Genomic DNA, 17802 nt, shown 5'->3' with positions numbered 1-17802 from the left:
TCTAGGTGATGGAATTCCACTGAGAGATGGAGATGGGAAAACAGATGAAGAAGCGGATGGGCCATATTCAGATGATGAGATGTTAACACACAGAGGGCTACGAAGATCACAAAGCATGAAATCTGTGAAAACCGTGAAAGGCCGAAAAGAGGTTAGTCAGGTATAGAGTTGTTTTCCCAATGATTACTATTCAGGGATTTCCCTGCTGCATTATCATTTAGGGTATCCGTAAATGAAGGATTGGAATAATAGAGCACCGGCTATATTTAAAATTCTTTATTCAGATCAGATGGATTAGGATCTCTGGAAATTTAGAAAATGGCAAATTCCTAGTCTTCCACTATAAGTAGAAAATGGTATTCTCACATAGCAAAATCATACGGTTGATGTGAGTACCCAGTGCCAGCCCTATGTACATGCAAAAAAAAGGCAGCTAACAGTATTAAGTATGTAGTTTTGTTTTGAACCAACTCTAAATAAGGATTAAATAGTAAAAGTCTATCCATAATAATATATTGTCTTTGTGCCCAGAAAGCATTGGAGGATTTCAGCGAATGACCTCAGATTATTGTGAGCAATGTTCATTGACATGTACCCAGCAAAGCATAAATAATAACAGTTAATGTTTTCATTTTTTATTAGTGATAATAATCTGTGCATATATGCAACATAATGCCAACTACATTTTGGAGTATATAGGTAGTGCTGTCTTTCGAGTACACACTTAGCGCATAATTGATTCTTTATATCAGAAAAGTTAAAAAATTATTACTGTGATTGTGAGCCATTAAGTCCTGTCTTACTTCAAAACCTAAGTCATAATAATAACACATTTCTCTCTTCAGGTGCGGTATGGGTCACTGAAATACAAAGTGAAGAAGAGACCACAAGTTTATTTTTAGTCATGTACATGTCAAGTATCCCAAGACAAATTATGCTAATACATCAACTTTTTTTTTTTAACATCATATATTCAGGATTTATACATTAAAATAATTCTTTAAATTGTGGTGGTGATAGGATTTACTTTCATCTATTTAAATAGTTTTTATTTCTTTAACAATTACTTCCAAATCTTGACTACTAAAGGTAGTTATGCAAAAATTGATAGATAGATATATCAGAAATAATAGAATACTGTGTTATCTATTGTCACATTCTTCAGAACACTGAGTGCCTGGGATGTAAAGTGAAACACAAACCCACAGTATACTTGAAAAGAGTCTTTTTATGGTTCAAGATATACCAGACTTTGTGATATTGTATTGTGTTTACCTATATTTCTGTTACTATCCTCTGTATCACATGAGGATAGTAATTAAATAGGCCTCTGATCTAGCAGTGATAGAACAAGGGTATAATATAAGATAAAGTATGCTTTATATTCTTCAAATTTTTACTTTCTTAATACTTTCTAGTTTTTCCACCATCAACTGAAAGTTTTCAAGGCAAATGTTTGAAAACCAGGTATCTACATAGCACTTTCATTCCTGACTAGTTTTGCACACTTGAAAATTGTTTACTTATTTTACAACTGTACATTTATTTTAAGTTTTATTAACACTGTGTTTATTGTTATTTGTCATATTCTGACATGTCAAATTTATGCCTTGAATTACATCATCTCTTTTCCTGTGGGTTTCATTAGTTATATTCATTTAATTTCAATAATAAAAACCAGAGCTTATTTTTCAATTTTAACTATTTTTACTTATCTTCTTTACAGATAAGAAGTTATTTTAAAATTCACCAGCTTCCCATATTTAGCTCTATAGTGTAGTTGAACTTAGCATGTTTTTGTTAACACTGGTTATGTTTTCAGCTTTTAAAAGTGGTAGCTTTTGTGAAATGGAGTCAGAGACCAGTATAGCACTGAGGTATCTTCTAATTCATGAAATTAACCAACAGCCAGTCCATTCACAAGCTTGGCACTGATACGAGCTGCTGATTTATAAATCTGTCATTGACTAGAACCATTTGAATCACTTCACTTCTGGCTGAGAAAATTTCCTGAAGATACCTGCCGATGCAAAGTACAAATGTTGTTAATCTTACATATTAGAAGTTATTAGAATAGATTTTAGAAAAATATCATTTTTTTAATCCAAGAGAATTTGAGTTACTGAACTTTGAGGTTTTTTAGGTGGCATAGGTAACTATGCATTATGAACTCTTAATTAAATATATTTCTGATGATGGTTTTAGTGATCAGTAATCAAATTTGTATGATTATACTTGTTCAGATAATTTACTTGATTTTTCTGTTTGTCCAAAAGAAAAAGCAGTGAGAGAGATTTGTAAGATCTTTGACCTTTCTACCTTCTAAGAAATGGAGCCACCTGGCAATGTATATTCAGGACCTACTCAGAGTGTTGGTAGAGAACAGAATGTTTACTCAGGAGTACCTTAATATAATTCATACATTTCTCTTGATACAAGTCTTAAAATGTCTGATAGATTATCTCACATTCTTGATAAGTACCACCGAGTAAAACTTCATTGAGCTTATTTTCCCCCAAAGTTTAATTCCATGAATATCTTCATCTATTTTACCTTTACCAATTTTTAGCCTCTTCGTTTCTGGAAAGACTCTTTGTGTTCAAAATTCCTATGAATTCTGGTTATAAACTCTTGGAAGAGAGTTTTGTTTATTTTGCCTAGTACTAGACTTCCCAGTATAAATGCTACCTGTGCCATGCTTATCTTTCCTACACAAAGGCAATGTCATCTCAAATTGCCTGACAAGGTCATGTAAGTAAGTGACTTTGTATCAAAAACATTACCTTTGGGGGCTGATTTGCACCACTGTATTTTTCTTCAAGTCTAACTTCAGTATTAAACCTATTCTTTAATTATAGTAAACTCATGAATACTGTCCTAAGTTGGAGGAATTATTTATCCCTCTACACTTCTAGAATCAAAACATTTAATGGAGGACAACACTAGTTTCAAAGAGATAATGCAAGTCCTTCTGTTTAATTGTATCTCTTTACACTTAACAATGCTTCTTCTGATGTGTTTGTTATATCCTTATATACAATCAATGTCATTTTGCTGTTCTGTCATTTCCTTTCTTTCCTTTTCTTATATTTCTTAAAATTTGCTTCTTTTCTTTTATGTGTGTTTTAGCATGCTTTCTTTTGAATTTTGTATAATAAACGTATATTTTTGTTTCTTTTAAGGTGGAACAGGTCATTTTTTGTTTTTCTGCTTTTAAGTCTAATGCTTTTAAAAGAGGTATGTTAATCCCTAGAGCACAGTGCCTTGCTTCCCCCATTGCTTACCACTTGGCGGATGGGCATTGGATGCTGCACGAGCCTTTAAGGCACTGTTTTGGTAGCTGTTAAAGTTTATCCAGAAATTGTAGCTGGTGTTTTATTTTATTATATAGTCATTCAACTTGTTCATAATATTAACTATTTCCAGGGTTTGTTTGGAAGTACCAACTGATCTATTCTTTAGTTCACCATATTTTTTCTGGTATAAAAATGGGCCAGAAATAAGCCTTATTGCTAAGGAATTAATTATGTAAACCCCCATAGACCCTGCATAAGATTCCCTCCACACACTTCCCTATATGTATGTGGAATTGGGTAGAAAATGAGGCTGCCAGCATTACCAGTTATAAATACTTGACTACACAGATTGATGGAACAAAATTATTAAAGTGTTTTCAGGGAACTTAATCCATATGTCACCACCAAAGATTTCTACAGTGTTATATGGTATGCAGATATTCCAAATTTCTGTAAAACATTGGTTAGATAAATGTTTTTCTTTCTTTCTTTTTAAGTAATACAGTTTATACTATGGAATGCTTGAACTTTTGTGTTATTAAAAATAATACAACTGTTAAATATTAGTAATTTGTATTTTTAATTGGAATGAACTAAATTTTTATTTTGATTTTCTTTTATCAGGAAAAATAAGAAGTTAATATGTATTGAAAAGCAATTTCCTATGGTTTTTTCTGTTTAAGTTGATCCATTTGCAAAGCAGTTATGTAAATTTTGAAAAGATCGTTATTATGGTATGCAGTGTATGTTTCTCAGTAAACATCACTTAAGAGTAAAGCTTTCTGAAAGGAAAGTACAGCATTTATTCTCTTAATGTTTTTAAGATTTAATCTTCTAGTAGTTTTCTACAGATATAATGTATTTTAACTCTTTAAACATTGACCATGAATTAACGTTTTCTCTTCTAACACCTTTTAAATCTATGTACTTTAGTAGTTAAGAGAAAGCAGTTTTGCAATTTTTAATCCCTTTGTAAAGGTTATCTTTAGGCCTAGTATGGCGGTAATTTTACAAATGTGGTTTGTGAAAACTTTAATATAAAATAAACTCACTTTATTAGTGATAACTTGTATTTTTTTCCTGTGTCAGAATATATATGTTAGGTTCCATGAAATGATATTATTTATTACTGAGTGTCTCTTGATTACATAGTAGACACCATAGGTACACACTTAAGATACAAATCATAGAGCAAATTATAAAAATCATATACATTCTTTGAAATATTGCCATTTGCAACAACATGGGTGGACCTAGAGAATATCACACTAAGTGAAGTGAGTCCGAGAAAGACAAATACTATACGATATCACTCATATGTGGGATCTAAAAAGTAATACAAATGAATCTATATACAAAACAGAAACAGACTCAGAGACATAGAAAACAAACTTACGATTACCAAAGGGGAAAGGGGTGGGGTATACATTAGGCATATGGGATTAACAGATACAAACTACTATACATAAAATAGAGGACCTTCCCCGGTGGCACAGTGGTTAAGAATCCGCCTCCCAATGCAGGGGACACAGGTTCGAGCCCTGGTCCAGGAAGATCCCACATGCCGCGGAGCAACTAAGCCCGTGCGCCACAACTACTGAGCCTGCACTCTAGAGCCAGTGAGCCACATCTACTGAGCCTGTGTGCCACAACTACTGAAGCCCGTGCCTAGAGCCTGTGCTCTGTAACAAGTGAAGCCACCACGATGAGAAGGCCGTGCAGCGCAATGAAGAGTAGCCCCCGCTCGCCACAACTAGAGAAAGACCGTGCACAGCAACAAAGACCCACACAGCCAAAAATAAATAAATAATAAATTTTAAAAAATGAATAAATAAAATAAAATAGATAAGTAACAAGAATTTACTGTATAGCACAGGGAACTATATTCAATATCTTGTAATAACCTATAGTGGAAAATAATCTGAAAATATATATATATGTATAACTGAAAAAAATCATACATTCTGGAATGCTCATCCATAGGATTACAAAAGAAACAACTGTTAAATTGAATGTTAGAAAAAGAAGATAGGAAAAAACAACCAGTACAGAAACCCTAGCCATCAATTTATATTGTTAGCTGTCTCAGACATAAAATATAACACAAAATTCAATTTTATGTATCCTGGAAATGTTCTGGGGTTCCATCTGTTTTAAAGTCAGATGTCTGTCTGCCTCACATTTAAACTTTAAAGAGAAAGCCTGTGTTTAAAAAAGTTTCTTTGTGTGACTTCATTATGATATATAATGTTTTAAAGTATTTCCAAATGGAGTTATATTTTCACTTTTATTAGGATACATATCCTTGTGTTGATCCAAAGAAGTTAGAAATTTAAATAAATATTCAAAAGAATACAATGAATACATGAACTGCAACATTTTTTTCAGTGTTTTGTTCTCCCTTTTAGTGGTTCACTGTTCTTCAGAAAGAGATTCATGGAACAAAAATCATGTCAGAGAGTGATTCATTGTTCCCTGGAAAACATTCTGCCTTTTACCTACCCATCAGTATTCTATTCTTGAAACTCCCTCTTTATGGTCTGGTTTTAATAACATTTTTTAAATTGCTTTTTTTTTTTTTTAAGTATTTGTGTATTTATTTATTTATGGCTGTGTTGGGTCTTCGTTTCTGTGCGAGGGCGTTCTCTAATTGTGGCAAGCAGGAGCCACTCTTCATCGCGGTGCACAGGCCTCTCACCATCGTGGGCTCTCTTGTTGTGGAGCACAGGCTCCAGACGCGCAGGCTCAGTAATTGTGGCTCACGGGCCCAGCTGCTCCGCGGCACGTGGGATCTTCCCAGACCAGGGCTCGAACCCGTGTCCCCTGCATTGGCAGGCAGATTCTCAACCACTGCGCCACCAGGGAAGCCCTAAATTGCTTTTTATAAGACGATGCTTTGAACTGAAATTTTAACACACAAGATTGATAACTGTCCATAAGTATAGGATACTAAGAGGCTGTGCTCAAAAAAGCAGGAAAATCACCCCATTTACTCTTAGTTTACCTGGGAATCCCAGATTAAGGACAAGAGGAAAGAGGGGGAAAAAAGGAAAATATGGTATTTTGGCACTATGTGCAAATCAAATAATTTTTTCATTCAAAAATATTCCTTGAGTGTCTACTGTGTGTGGTAGCTCTGCACAAAACCTATGTCCAAGTAGGATAGCATAACAATTAATTTAAGGAAAATAATTCTTGCTTTAAAAATAACAAATTCATTGTTACCAAATGTTCGGATTGAGTATTATTTATGCTTTGATTTCTCCTAGGTTATTGAATAATTTATTTGGTTTCTCTCAAAGCAAGTTTTGGTTTATGGTTTGTTTGGTTTTTTTTAATTCTTGGTTCTCTTCTTTCCCTTACCTCTTACATCTGATACATTAGTAAGTCCTTTCGGCTCTCTCCAAAATATATACTGAATTTGACCATTAAACTCACCTCCCCTTCATTTTCCCTATTTTAAGCCATCATCATCTTTCACCTGGAGTACTCAGGGCGTAAATGTTATTTAAGGCAGAATTACTTGAAACTTTACTACATTTTTTGTAGCCTTGCAAATTTTGCAAGGTGACTTTTAACCTTGAGTGCCATAGTTTATCTTTTCAACTGTATTTTTGGGAAGTACAAAAAGAGATGGTTGTGAAGAGCAGCAAAGACCCAATGCAGCCAAAAGTTAAGTAAATGAATAAATCAATTTATTAAAAAAAAAAAAAAAAAGCAGGAGCAGACGGTTTTGCACATCAGCCTTGGAAGAGAAGTTTTTCTCTTCTAAGCATTTTTTTGGTTTTTTGGGGTTTTTTTATTTGGCTGTTTGGGTCTTCGTTGCTGCGCGTGGGCTTTCTCTAGCTGCAGCGAGCGGGGGCTACTCTTGGTTGCGGTGCACGGGCTTCTCATTGCGGTGGCTTCTCTTGTTGCAGAGCACAGGCTCTAGGCACCCGGGCTTCAGTAGTTGTGGCTCACGGGCTCAGTAGTGTGGCGCACAGGCTCTAGAGAGCAGGCTCAGTAGTTGTGGCGCATGGGCTTAGTTGCTATGCGGCTTGTGGGCTCTTCCCCGGCCTGGGCTCGAACCCGTGTCCCCTGCACTGGCAGGCAGATTCTTAACCACTGCACCACCAGGAAGTCCCCTAAGCATTGTTTAATTCTGAAATTTAGAAAAGGTGAGTGAGAAGAGTCGATGAAGCCAGGTTAGAGTATCTGGCTGATATATATATATATATTACATATATATGTATATATTAACCATCATAATATCCTTAAAATTAAGTTCCAAAGGAAACTCTATTTACCCTAAAATATAAAGTTTTTTGACTAATTCAATTTGTAAAAATTCCAAATCTTGAATTTTATTAGTTTATCTTACAAAGAAAGGGAATATTGCAGCACATGCTTTATTTGGGAGAGGGAGAATTGTACCTTATAAGGCTTGTGATGCCCCTTGTGTTAGGTTGTGATAACTAAGATTTGTATATTGGTTTGTTTCCACACTTTGGGAAGTATCACTATTTTACAGGTAGAGACACCGACACTCAACAGTAATCAAACCCCCAACCACAATAATTGTAGTTTCCGATTCTTGTGTTGTTAATTCTATTACACTTGGTTATCTTTGCAATCATAGAATACTTAAACAGCTAACATAGAAATGATTCTTAACTGTTTATGCGTTTAACAAAAATTTCAGATTATTTATCAGAAGATTAAAATGGAGTGAAGTTTTTGAGTGATCTGTAGGTAATAGTAGATTTGGTTCTTAGGGTCACTTCAGTAAGGAGAGAAAGGATGCTTTTTAAATGAATAGGAAAAATAAAGACCAAATTTACTATCAATTATTGGCTAAGAAAAACAGGAAGAGATTTGAAGAGAGGATGTCGCTCAACCGGGAGGAGTACCCACTCAGGAAGTGCCTTCCTTCCTTCCTTCCTCACCTTCCCACCAGCATTTGCTCCAGGGCTTCTCTCTTCAAACCACACCTTGTAAAGCCTTTTATGTGCTCTGTTCACAACAAGAAGAATTTTCGTGTGTTGTTCCATACTGGGTTTTAACTAACAAAACACAGAAGAGGGCCAAATGCTTTTTTACACAGGAGATGAACTGCATTCAATCTTTAAGCTGAAAGCAAGTACAGTTGGGATATATAGCAGGCAACAGTTTCCATATGTTCTAGGAAAGTGGAACTGTATTATTTATAGTTTACAACATGTTGTATAAAATTAAAGCTTGCAGGGCGCTCCCAGGGAGGTAGATTAGACATGAAAGGAAGACTTGGGGAATTCTATTTTGCTATATTCTGAGAAGATGCCCATTAAAAAAGCCAAAAATAGTGTTTGAAGTATTTAACATTAAGCAGTGTACAGAAGAGGTTGTGGTCTTTACCTTGGAATAACAAATTCTAAAATTAGAAAAGACTGTTGAAATCTGAGGAGGGGAAAAAAAAAACCCTTAATAGAAAGAAAAAAAAAAAGCATTTCAGAAAAGCAGGGATAAATAATTGTCATTAAAATGCTGTATTTTCCAAGGTGCAAAGTAAAGTTACATGAGATCTGGTTGATATTTGACCTGACAGTCTCAAAGCACATTAGACTGCAGCAAGTAATAATTGCTTCCTCATTTAGATTAGACAATGAGTTCTCTCTGCAAGCTGCTCTCCTCTAAATAGATCGTAGAGTGTAATTGAAACAAGTTATACTGGGAAGTGGAGTAACCGATTCCTCAAAGTGTGAGAGCAGAGCTATGGTAACCTCTTAAGCCTGGCCTTCATCCTGTTCCTATTTAGGGAATCCGCAGGGCAGCCAGCGTGGAGAGTGCAGTCTGCAGTTCTCCAGCTTTATTGTTTAGACTTGAAGGGAAGGTCATATGCCCTCTTTGACAGAGAGGTTTATGGTCTCTCTCTAATTAGCAGCACCCTGCACCAGACAGACTGTTGGCCACATTCCAAGAACGGGGTTTGGTAGCGGCCACTGATGAAAGAGAAAACAAGGTTATTTACCCTGTGACTGTAATTCTTGGCACTAGTCCTCTCTTTACACTCAGACACGTTTTCCTTTTGTTCCAACTTGCCTTTGGAATTCTGAGTAGGGCGTTAAGGGAGGAAAATGCGGCTATATATTTAGTAGCGTAAGCAACCCGTATGTTGGCCTCAGATACTTTTTTCTTTTTACTATTCTAGGGCTGCACGGTTCAACAACATCAATTACCCAAAAAGAAAAAAAGGCAACATATTCAGAGTGTTGCTTGCAAATGTGAATGCTTGAGCATATGCCCACACACAACCTCAGAAAAGTAAGTTTAATTTGCAACATCTATAAAATACCGACAGTTGTACATTAGGACACTTAGAAATCCCAGGGGTAAAATGTGATTGGGTTTAGCTATTACTGGAGTGTTAAAAAGAGTACCGGGATTATATCTGGCTTGTCCTGTTCTGTCGGTTCCGTAGGACAGTGGGTTAAGCGGATAGAAATGCTTTTGGGTTGATTTAAACCAGATGCTCCGACTATTTTTGTCCTGTGTGCAGGCGTTGCAGCACTGCAAAAGGCAATACTGCCCCCCTCGGCCGCCGGCCAACTGCCGGCGCAGGAGCCTAGTCTCCACCAGCTACCCCCTCGGCCATAAAAACCTTTCAAGTCCCCCCTTATTATTCCAGGCACATTCCAAGGGGTTGAGTCACAAGGTTCACTTGGCTTTTCTCCCGCTCTGAACTGCTCGTACCAGGTGGAATACGACCTCCAACATCAAAAATGGAATCCATAACCGGTCAAAGAGCGCTTATAGGGCAAGCCCCCAATTCAAGCCAACTGCATCTTCTTCCTCCGCAGCTGGGGTGTGCTGGCTGTGCACCTGGAGTCCCACGGCCCGGATCGGGATTGCGCGGTCAAAACATAAGGGCTTTTCTTTGGGGAGTCCCGTAGAGACACTCGACTCTCCCTGGTGGTTTGAGAAGCTCCGAGGGCTGCACGGCAGCAGGGCAGGGGCTGGGTTGGAAACGTTTCCTTTTGGCAGTGCTTCCGGGAGCGTTTGGAGGCTAAAGCGGGGAGCCGGGGGGTCTGAGGTTTTAAGTCTTAAGTCAGCTCTGAGGGAAAACTCCCAGCCCCTCCCAGGCGTCCGCCCAGACTCGCCGGCCGCCAGGCGCGGGGAAGGGGAGCGCGCACATCTGGCCGCCCAGGAGCCACATCTGGAACGCTAACTCCCGCACCCAGATGTTCAAGGGGCTGGGGTAGTCCAAGCACCCGAAGGGCGGGGCTACCGCGGCTGCAGCTCCTCCCTGTAGCCCAGACAACAGGGGTCCAGACTAGGGAGACGTCCCCGTGGGCGCGAGCAGGGCCGGCCGGCGGGCGGTGCGGAGGGGTTGGAGTTTGGGGAGGGTGGCTAAGGCCGCGGTTCGGGATGGTTGTACTGGGGGTTTGGGGGAGGGGTGTTGCTCTGATGGAGGGAGGCTGGAGCCAGGACACGGAGAGGGGCGGCGGGTGTTAGGGGTGCTGGGGCCGTGCCAGTGCCTCGCCCCGCCCGGTCACCAAGTTCGCCCCGCTGCGTGGGCTTTTACAACCCAAGTCCCCAGGAGGTGGTGAAGGAGGGAGGGACCGGCGGGCACGTTTCCTGGGGGGAGGGGTGCGCTGATCCTGCTGGGGACTGAGGGCGGGGTTCCCCCTCCTTCTTGCCCCTGGCCCTGCACTGAGACGCAGAGGTTTTCTCCTGCGGGGCGACTAGCCCCTGCCCCCCTTGCACCTTCCCTGAACGGCGAGCGGCGTCATCCCAGATGAGGCTAGCCGGGGAGCCCTTTCTCCTCTTCCCCCCTCCCCTCACGCCACCCCTAACCAGGAGAGGGAGGAGCTCCACGTGCCCTCTAGATTTTCTCCAAAACCTGAGCTTCGCTTAGTGCTGGCGGGTGAGCCCCTCCTGCATTTGTTTGCGCGCGGGAGTTTTGACGTCTCGCTAAGCAACGGTGTTTGCCAAAGCGTCAGGGCTGTTTCAGAGAGCTTGCGTCTGTTGGATGCTCCAGTCTGAACAAATCGTTTCCATTCGATTTGTTTAACCAAGGCGAGGGCAGACCGTGTTCTTTTTTAAAAGTTGTCCTTCATCCAAGTTGTCCTTAGATTTTGATCTAAGGCTGTCATAATACCCCAGGTCATTGCACAAATGTTTTGTGTCAGTTTACAAAACCAGAGGAGGAAATATCCTAAAGGAAAAAAAAAAAAATCATCACAACCAATAGGAAAATGATGTTAAAAGATGTTGGCCCTTTTCCATCTGACAGCCGTAGTCATCACATAGTCTCCACCAAAATAAAATGTCTATTCACAGCCTTCAACCTACAGCGAATCTCCCCCATTTGGAGCGAAGTACGTAAATAGGCCCTTTGGTCCCACCTTAGTCACCAGCTGAAACTGAGTAAGTTTTAGCGTTTCCTTTCCCAAAGATTGCTGAGCTTCACTGAGAATAATCAGAAGCATACAGGATGTTAAGTGCTCAGGGTACAATGTTCAAATAATAGCTCTTCCATTGCTTTGTGGCAAGTTACTCTACCACATGGTGCCTGGCGCCTCGGTTTCACCATCCCTAAAATTTAACTTGTACCTATAGTATAGAGGTGGTGTAAGGATTTAGAGTTAATGATAGTGCAAATCAACTGCTTAACACAAAGTGCAATGCATAGGAAGAGCTCCATAATTGTTATTATTACTGTTAATGAGAATAGGCTCTGTTTATCACTAAAATAAGACTTGTGGGCAATGGCAGTTGGATCCCTCCTTTAAGTTAGTTTTTCCACTACCTGCAAAAAAGGTAGAATTTTCTTCCTCTGGCCGTGACTGATCTGACTTTTAAGCAGAGGAAGAGCCTGGAACAGAAGGCATCCATGATGCTGACTGGATGAGAGAAGTGTGCCCTCTTGTGGGCCTCATGTCATGTTACCAAGAAAGTCCCTCAAGACAGAAGGAGGAGAATGGTGGCCCTTGTGGTCAGGGCTCTAATCCCACTTTACCTCAAAATGTCTCCCATGTAGTTTTCTGTCATCATCTTCCCTGAGAAATATTTTCCAAATAATAATGCAGCTCTCGCCCCATCCCATCACCCTAGATTCCTCTCCCTCCCACTCCACATCCAATCTATCAGCCACTCCTGTCAGCCCTAATTTACAGATGTGGATATGGATATAGATATATCACAAACCCCATCCCTTCTCACTTCCCCCTACACTAGCAGCTTGCCCAAATAACATTTCTTGGCAAATCTACTGCAGTCAGCTCCTAATTATTCTCTCTGCTTCCACTCCTCCACCCTACACTTCATTCTCCACACAGCAGCCAGTCCTTTTAAAATATAAATGAAATGTGCTCACTCTTCCTGCTCAAAATCCTCTAATTGTCTCCCCTCACACTTGGGATAAAACCCACAGTCCTAACAATGGCCCGTATGATTTGGCTCCTGTCTAATTCTCTCACCTCATCCTCTGTCACTTTCTCCTTGCTCATTCCCTCTCCAGTCACACCAGCCCAGCCTTCTCACTGTTCCTCAAAAAATGTCAAGCAGATTCCTGCTTCAAGATCTTTGCATTTGCTGTTTCCCCTGCCTTCAACCCCAAATCTTTGTATGACTTCCCCTTATCTCATTCAGGTCTCTGCTCAAATGTCACCTAAGAGAGGACCCCCTGATCATCTCATCTAGTATAGATGCAACATAGCCATAGATATTCTCTAATTAATTAACCTAGCTTATTTTCCTTCATATCTCTTACCAGATCTCTTAAATGTTTGCCTGTTTACTTGATTATTATTTGTGTTACCTCTAAGAATGTATGATCTGTGCGGATAGGGACTTCGTCGATCCTATTCATAGTATCGATACAGTCAGATAATCTCCAATCTAAAACAGTGCTTCTCTTGTAAAAGGCACCTAATAAAATGCTTGTTAAATGGATGAATAAAAAATTTCACACCTGAAACAGCAGTGGGGAAATAAGTTGTCCCTCAATTAGTATAAGCGTAAAAAAATTTCATATTTCCCCAACCTCATGAGCTTATTCCTCAATGGTTCCTCCTCCATGATGCAACCTAACCCTTCAAATGGAGTTTAATCCAACATGCATATAAATATGTGAATCAAACTACACTCACCCAGTAGGGGGAGGGATGGAGAGAGAGAGAGGAAAAAAACAATGTAAATAGTGTGGTTAATTCTGTTTACCATTTTACACAGCAAGTGTATGTACTGAAATAAACATGAAATGGGAGACATGAATCTGTACTCTCCTCAGTTCCTCTCAGTTCCTCTATGCTCTTCATCATATGATCAATGTGCTGTGCTGGGTGTTTAAAGATAAGCTGATTTGTCTGAACAGCATGGAGCTCAAATGCAAAGCAGTTGGGAAATGAGTTTGAATCCTGAATCCACCAAACTAGTGTGTGACCTTGAGCAAATTACTTACCCTTTTGGTGCCTCAGTTTCCTCATCTGTGAAAAGGGCCAATAATCGTGCCTCCTGAATAGGATTGTAATAAGGATTAAATAAATAATATTTGTAAATTCTTAGAACAGTGCCTGGAATATCGTTAGCTATATATGAGTATTTTTTAAGAAAACATATGTCAAATGTTTGACTGTACTTGATTTTCCCATTTCTCAATGACTTTATAACATAAGATACTGCTCCACTCTGATGGGCACTGGAGTTTTCATTATGGTTTTAGGCCAGTAATTTTAGTTTTAGCACCAAGAACAATAATTATTTTACAGCCATTTCTACTCTAGCATTTATGCTTAGCCATAAATTCCATTTAGGCCAAAAATATCCCAAACTTTGCAAAAAAGAAATTGCACCTTCAGGGGGTCACCCACTCTATGATAGTTGAATAAAAGATGTCCCTTACTTTTTAGTTTTGTAAGCTTTTCTTGGCCAGCTTTTCTATAACATAATATTGTTATTTGGGAGTTGAGTGTCAGTCACTTCTACAGAAAAACAAATATCTGTGCTTTTCCTAAACCTGTTTGCCAAATCATCCCCGAACCAGGGGAACTGGGCCAGATAATCTCTGGAAGGCTCTTTAGCTCTGTTTTTCTATGGTTTTCATGAAAATAGCTGAGAAATAGAGGTTCAGGACTTAGCACTATGTTAACTGTGCCTGGTTGCTCTGTGAATCATGGGCAAAACAGACTAGGTTCACATTCAGATTCAACAAGAGCAAAAGCTATTTGAAGTGCAGACAGTCTGTCAATACCTTTCTAGGCTCAACATTTCACCACTCTTTCCAAGACCTTGATCACTCATTCATACATATCTGCATCAGGCCCTCTTAAGAAAGGACTGGAAACACCCCCTGCTAATATTTTGTTAAAATCTCCTTGAGATTATTCTACATATGATACATTAATAAACATACCTCCTGTAGTCTTTACCTTAGTAATAGTACCATCATTCATACATCCATTCCTTCAATAAATATTGACTGAAGGCTTAATATATGTTAGGAATTGTGCTAGTTCTGGCCACTTGATTGTCCAAGTTAGAAACCTAGGAGTCAGCTTAAATACACTCCTGACCCTTGCACCCTTGAATTTTTGTTCACCTCTCCACTCACTCCCCCTGTCATGATGTTGGGAAAGCCCTGCTAAGCCTGGCTAAGCCCAGCTACTGTAGAAAGCAGAGCATGACGTATTCTAGCTAGGAGGGACCTGCCCAGAATGGTAGAGTGAGGGGGGAAGAGGGAATGAGGCAAGGGAAGATGTGACTTGGTGAGATGCACTGTACTACCACCCTAGTTACTGTTGTGTAATGATACCACCAAAAATCACTCAGCGGGCACAGGACTTCTCTGGAAGGCTTACAGAGGAGCTACATCTCGGACTAGCCCATGGCAGAGGGGAGGGGAGTGTACCTGCCGCCATCACTCCTGGCTCCATTTGCCATTGGTGAAGGTTTACTCAGCAGAGAACTAAATGCCCCCCAGCTTCTGGGTTTATCATCTGGTCATGTGTTGGCTCTCAGGAGGGCAGATCCCATGCCCAAGGTATGATACTTCAACCAACTTCAAAAGTAGAGCAGCAGCTTGGCACAGATGAGGCTCTGATCTAGATAGAGAGAAGAAAGAGAGGATTTGAGAAGGAACACAAGGTTTGTGTCTCAATATAAGCAAAGACTCCATAATTTTTACTTGAAATTCTTGTAACTGCCTACTAAGTGGACTTCGCACCTGTCACTTATTCCCTTCTAATTCATTCTTCACATTGTACCTAGACTGATCTTTCAGATCCAAATCTTTCACGAGCTCTCCCAACCTTATACCATGGTATGTCAGATTCCACTGTCTCCCCTGGCCTGCTTTTCAGTCTTCTTATTAAAGATTATTTTACCAATAGAATCAGATGATCATTCCTCTCAATCTCTTTGTTAGCATTTATTGTTTTTTCTTTTTTCTGACTCAAAAATTAATACATTCATTATAGAAAATTTGGAAAATATAAAAGTATTAAAAAGGAAATAAAAATAATTACCTTGAGAAAACTTCTGTTAACATTTTGGAGTACATTCTGGCCACATTTTATCTATGAATTTTTTTTTAATTCTCAGAGGCATATATTAAATAAAAATTATACTTCAAGAATTACTACATAGAAGTTTATATTCAACCAAAAATACATGTTAAGACCACTCAAATTGTTCAATTTGAAAACACAAACTTTACTGCAATTTTTTATTTCTTTGTTTTATTGTACTGTTACTTAAGTATGCATTGAAAATGTATGTTTACATTTCAGAAATATAGCACGTTAAAAAAGCCCTCTGTAAACCTAACCCCTTTTCAAGATATTTTCCTGCTTTGTTTTGAATAAAATAGCTTAAAAATAAACAATAAATAACTTAGTCTAAAAATCATAATGGAACTATTAACATTTGTTCTATTACATTGGGAGAGATAATTTAAGGCAATTATAATATGCTGCTTTCCACATCATGGCCTAAAACTAGATACAAAATTTGCCCTATATTAAGGACTTGACAAAAAATTATTTTATGATTCTATAAATATCAATATAACATTTTTACTTTTTTATTATCAATGAATTGACATATTAGCATCACAAATTAATATTTTTTCCCAACCTGTCAAGTATGGACTGTCCATAGTAGTTGATGAAATTGCTGTGTGTTTAAAAAAAAAAATCACTTGGTCAAGACTAGATTTTGAAAGCAATAGCAGAGAAAACTGATCTTTAAAAATCCTTAAGCCTTACTAAAGCTGTATCAATATATCTACACACACAAAAAAGCTACTAAATAGTGAAAGCTTGTGTAATTATTTAAGTTTTAAAAGTCTAAAATTCAAGAAACAATGAAATCAAATTGAATCCATATTAGTATTATGAAAACCCTTGCATCAGGTCTATTAGAGAAACAGAATCAATACTATCTTAACTTTTCTGAAACTTAATTTGAACCTAGATAAAGCTTAATTTGAGCTAGAAAAAGCTTTTAGGGTGCAAATAACATCGCACAAAAATGATCTTAGAAAGGTATAGTTATAATTCTGGATATTGGGACATTTAACTAGTCTTTATTTAATGACTGGCAGTCCTTGTTCCTTGAGAAAATATTAACACATTTGTAAATGAAAGACATCTCTTGTCTAATGATTTATTAGAGAACCACTTATGGTTCATTAGATAAGCACTCTAATTATTTTACTTCATTCAATTAGAAAAAAATCTGCATGTTGGTCATGTTTCATTGCACACATTACATTTTTCTCTTAAGCCTTCAATTAAAGGGTATAAATTATAGAAAGCAAAGCATAACATTCTCAACTAGTATTCCAAATTTATCTAAATGATTCAAACTGTATGTAAGTAATTATTTTTAAAATCTAAGTTATCAAAAGTATATTTTTTTAAAACAAAACATAATCTGATTCACATTAACTACCAGCTTACTTATACTTAAGAAACAAGATTTTTTAGTTACAAAAGCAGATTACAATTTTTCCCCTGCTCTTAGAAAAAATTTGTGATGTACATAATGAATCTAAGTCAGCATTCACAAAGGCTATCTGAAATTCTATCATCTTTCAGCCCAATGTAAGATAAAACCGTAATTATGCATAAACAATTAAAAATTAGAGCTCACAATGGAAATGTCAACAAGTTATAACTTAGATATCACTAATGCTGGGTTCTACTAAGCTTCCCATCAGATACAACAGATGGCAAAATATGACAGACAGAGTTTCCAGAAAACTAAAGCTATCAGAGCTAGAAATAAGGAATGTATTATATACTGGAACATAGCAAGGCCAAGGCATTAATGCTGTTAAAAAGGGAATAGGATGTGAAGTAAACGTCTCTAAAATATAAAATATAAGCAGACCACAAACCAAAACATATGTCACTTTACATTTATTTATAAATCTATGTTTTTAATAATGATTTTTATAAAGAAAACATTTATTTCTACACTGTGGCAGGCAATGATTTTTCTTCTGCCCCCATGACTACTGTGCAATCTTTTAATCCTTTTCCTG

General features: G+C 38.1%; 1 protein-coding gene across 2 annotated transcripts in view; it reads left to right on the top strand.

Annotated features, from left to right (window-relative positions):
* Positions 1 to 3857, top strand: part of REEP3 (receptor accessory protein 3) — a 96396-nt gene extending 92539 nt beyond the window's left edge. Inside the window, exons 7-8 of one of the 2 annotated variants that reach the window (XM_082407522.1) lie at positions 6 to 160; positions 846 to 3857. In XM_082407522.1, coding sequence (XP_082263648.1) covers positions 6 to 160; positions 846 to 902 — 212 coding nt within the window. In that variant the 3' untranslated portion in view covers positions 903 to 3857. The remainder of the gene's footprint in view (positions 1 to 5; positions 161 to 845) is intronic. The other variant, XM_082407523.1, reaches the window with a different exon arrangement.
* Positions 3858 to 17802: the final 13945 nt, after the last annotated feature.

This window comes from Balaenoptera borealis (genome assembly GCF_965194805.1).
Source record: "Balaenoptera borealis genome assembly, chromosome: 10".
Lineage (NCBI taxonomy): Eukaryota > Metazoa > Chordata > Mammalia > Artiodactyla > Balaenopteridae > Balaenoptera > Balaenoptera borealis.
This window is presented reverse-complemented; position numbering and strand designations above follow the sequence as displayed.